Source organism: Salpingoeca rosetta (assembly GCF_000188695.1).
Source record: "Salpingoeca rosetta unplaced genomic scaffold supercont1.13, whole genome shotgun sequence".
In the NCBI taxonomy this organism is placed as follows: domain Eukaryota; class Choanoflagellata; order Craspedida; family Salpingoecidae; genus Salpingoeca; species Salpingoeca rosetta.
The window spans coordinates 66110-68609 of record NW_004754921.1 but is presented as its reverse complement, the minus strand read 5'-3'; the positions used below and the strand labels follow the sequence as shown (position 1 = coordinate 68609).

General features: G+C 57.2%; 1 protein-coding gene across 1 annotated transcript in view; it reads right to left on the bottom strand.

Moving 5' to 3' along the window:
• The window catches only part of PTSG_05454 (uncharacterized protein), a 5747-nt gene that overhangs the window by 886 nt on the left and 2361 nt on the right, over positions 1 to 2500 (bottom strand). The window contains exons 6-11 of the mRNA XM_004993266.1: positions 2350 to 2444; positions 2005 to 2296; positions 1703 to 1760; positions 1355 to 1481; positions 1049 to 1172; positions 1 to 672 (exon numbers count right to left, since the gene is read on the bottom strand). The exon at positions 1 to 672 is cut by the window's left edge and continues 886 nt beyond it. Coding sequence (XP_004993323.1) covers positions 1 to 672; positions 1049 to 1172; positions 1355 to 1481; positions 1703 to 1760; positions 2005 to 2296; positions 2350 to 2444 — 1368 coding nt within the window. The remainder of the gene's footprint in view (positions 673 to 1048; positions 1173 to 1354; positions 1482 to 1702; positions 1761 to 2004; positions 2297 to 2349; positions 2445 to 2500) is intronic.

The window sequence follows — 2500 nt, the reverse complement described above, 5'->3', positions numbered from 1 at the left end:
GCTTGGCCAGTCCAGTTTGCTGCGTGGCCGGGGAAGCAAGTGGCGGGGTTGTACTGACCCAGCCAGCACCCGGGCCCATCAGCAAACTGCCACACGGTGCACGTGGGGCGATCGCAACATGCCCGCCTGCACTCCTGCGGCGTCGACGCGTTGTTCATCTTCGAGAGCCCGCGGCACTGGACATCTGCAGTGATGGGCAGATTGCAGGGGCAGGTCACGTTGGCGGGGACGGGGACAGACCAGATGACCTCCACACCGCGATCTGCAGAGCGGTTGCCGGCGACGCTCACGCCGTCCACCAGCAGCTCCGTCGTGTTGGAGCTGGAGATGGTGCTCACGTTCACCCGATGGCCGCTGGTGCCCGCAGCCGGCAGCAGCCGTGGCGCCTGGTCTTGGTCTTCTCGGTCTTGTTGCTGTTGTGCTTCTGCTTGTTTCGACGACGCCGACGACGCCGACGACGGGACGAGGGAGTCGAGTAGTGTGATGACGCGGGAAACGGCGAGTGGGGGTAGGGCTGGACGGGCCGGGTCGCTGCTGTCTACGAGCGCCAGCCAGTTGATGCGGTACCACCACGCATGCGGCTTTGGAAACCCGGCAAGGTCAAACTGGCCAAACGCGGAGGAGACGGCCGGCCAGGACGAAGGCGGCTCGCCATAGTAGTCGAGCAGCGTCCTGGCGGTTGGAAAGAAGAGCGAGGTAGAGAGAGAGGGGGGGGGGGAGGAGAGGGGGCGGGATGGAGAGGGAACGTTGGTTAGGCATGCTCCCATTGAGAAGCAATTGGAAGGAAGATACAGAAGAGGCGGAGTCATTCCGAACCGCATGCGCGCTCGCACACACAGAGACATGGGTTGACGTAAACAGAGACAGGCAGACGTAGACAGACAGAGACAGAGACAGAGACAGACACAATCACACAGACAGACAAACAGACAGACACAGACAGACAGACACAGAGACAGGCACAGAGACGGCCTGAGACGGACAGAGACAGACACAGACATACAGACACACAGACAGACACACACATAAGTGTGCATATCAACCATACCACACGCCGAGGGAGCCTGCGACAAACGGGAGGAGGCCTGGGCTGTTCTGGTCGCAGATGCATTCCGGGATGTGGCGGGCACTGCCGACGCGCTGGGACGTGCACGAGCAGCACTCTGACAACACTACAAATCGACAGGCGCGGATGCAGTGGCGGTGGATGAGGAACCAATAAGAGAAGGGGGGGGGGCGAGAATGATGCCATCACCTTCAAAAACACGAACACGATCCACGAGCATATCAGCGTGACACCGCTATCTATTGTCATCAACACCGCTCCCTGGCTCAATCCATTGACATGCATTACCGGAGGGCGTGTTGGGGTTGTTCTTGTGGAAGTGTTCAAACACGGACGCCTTGCGGTGGCTGAATCCCTGCACATCGAGCGATCCCGTCGGGCCGTTCGCTCCCACCGCTCGTGTCGGATCCAGCGCCTGCAGCAGTGGAGGAAGGAGGAGTGGAGGGGCGGTTTGGGAGGTGTGTGATTGTGTGTGTGCGCGTGCGTGCGTGTGTGTGCGTGTGTATGCGTGTGCGTGCGTGTGCGTGTGTGCATGTATGTGTGGTGTTGGTCAGTAAGGTTGGGTGACTTGGTGCAACACCACACGTCACGAGAGGAGCCACACTTTGCTGTGTTGAGGAGTGTTGAAGCACTCACCTTTGCAGCGGCGCGGAAGAGCACGCTGGTGATGTTCGTCTGCTGCTGGCACTCATATCTGCGGACAAGCACATCAACACAAGCCCAAACGCATGTGAACAGGGTCACAGCGGAAGCAACATGAGGGAGGGGGGTGGCACAGATGAGGCGAGCGCATCATACCCACCGACATAGGCGGACGGCAACACAACACCTAATGCTATTACAGGCACAGAATCCAGAACACACAGACATGAACGCACAACCACATGCATACGCAGACACAGACACACACAGACACGCACGCATACACAAGCACCCACTCGTTGCAGAAGCTCCAGATGACGATGGATGGATGGTTGCGATCGCGCTTCACCATGTCATGCATGTCAGACACGTATTCGGGCCTGCAGCGGCGGGCATTCGTGCGCAACAAACACAAAGAAACAGACGCGCGTGAGGTGTGGCGCATGCGGAGAAAGGGGCATGAATTGTCATGTTGCAGCTCACGGCTCAAGCAACGCACCCGCCCCGGGGACCCGCACACAACAACATCAACAACAACAACAACAACAACAACAACAACAACAACAACAACAACAACAACAACAACAACTTAAACAACAACAACAACAACAACAACAACAACAACAACAACTAACAACAACAACTTAACAACAACAACAACAACAACAACAACAACAACAACAACAACAACAACAACACACACTTACACAACAACACAACACACTTACACAACACACTTACTTCAACAACAACACCATGTCAGTCCATCCTCCCCCCCCCCCCCCCCCAAAA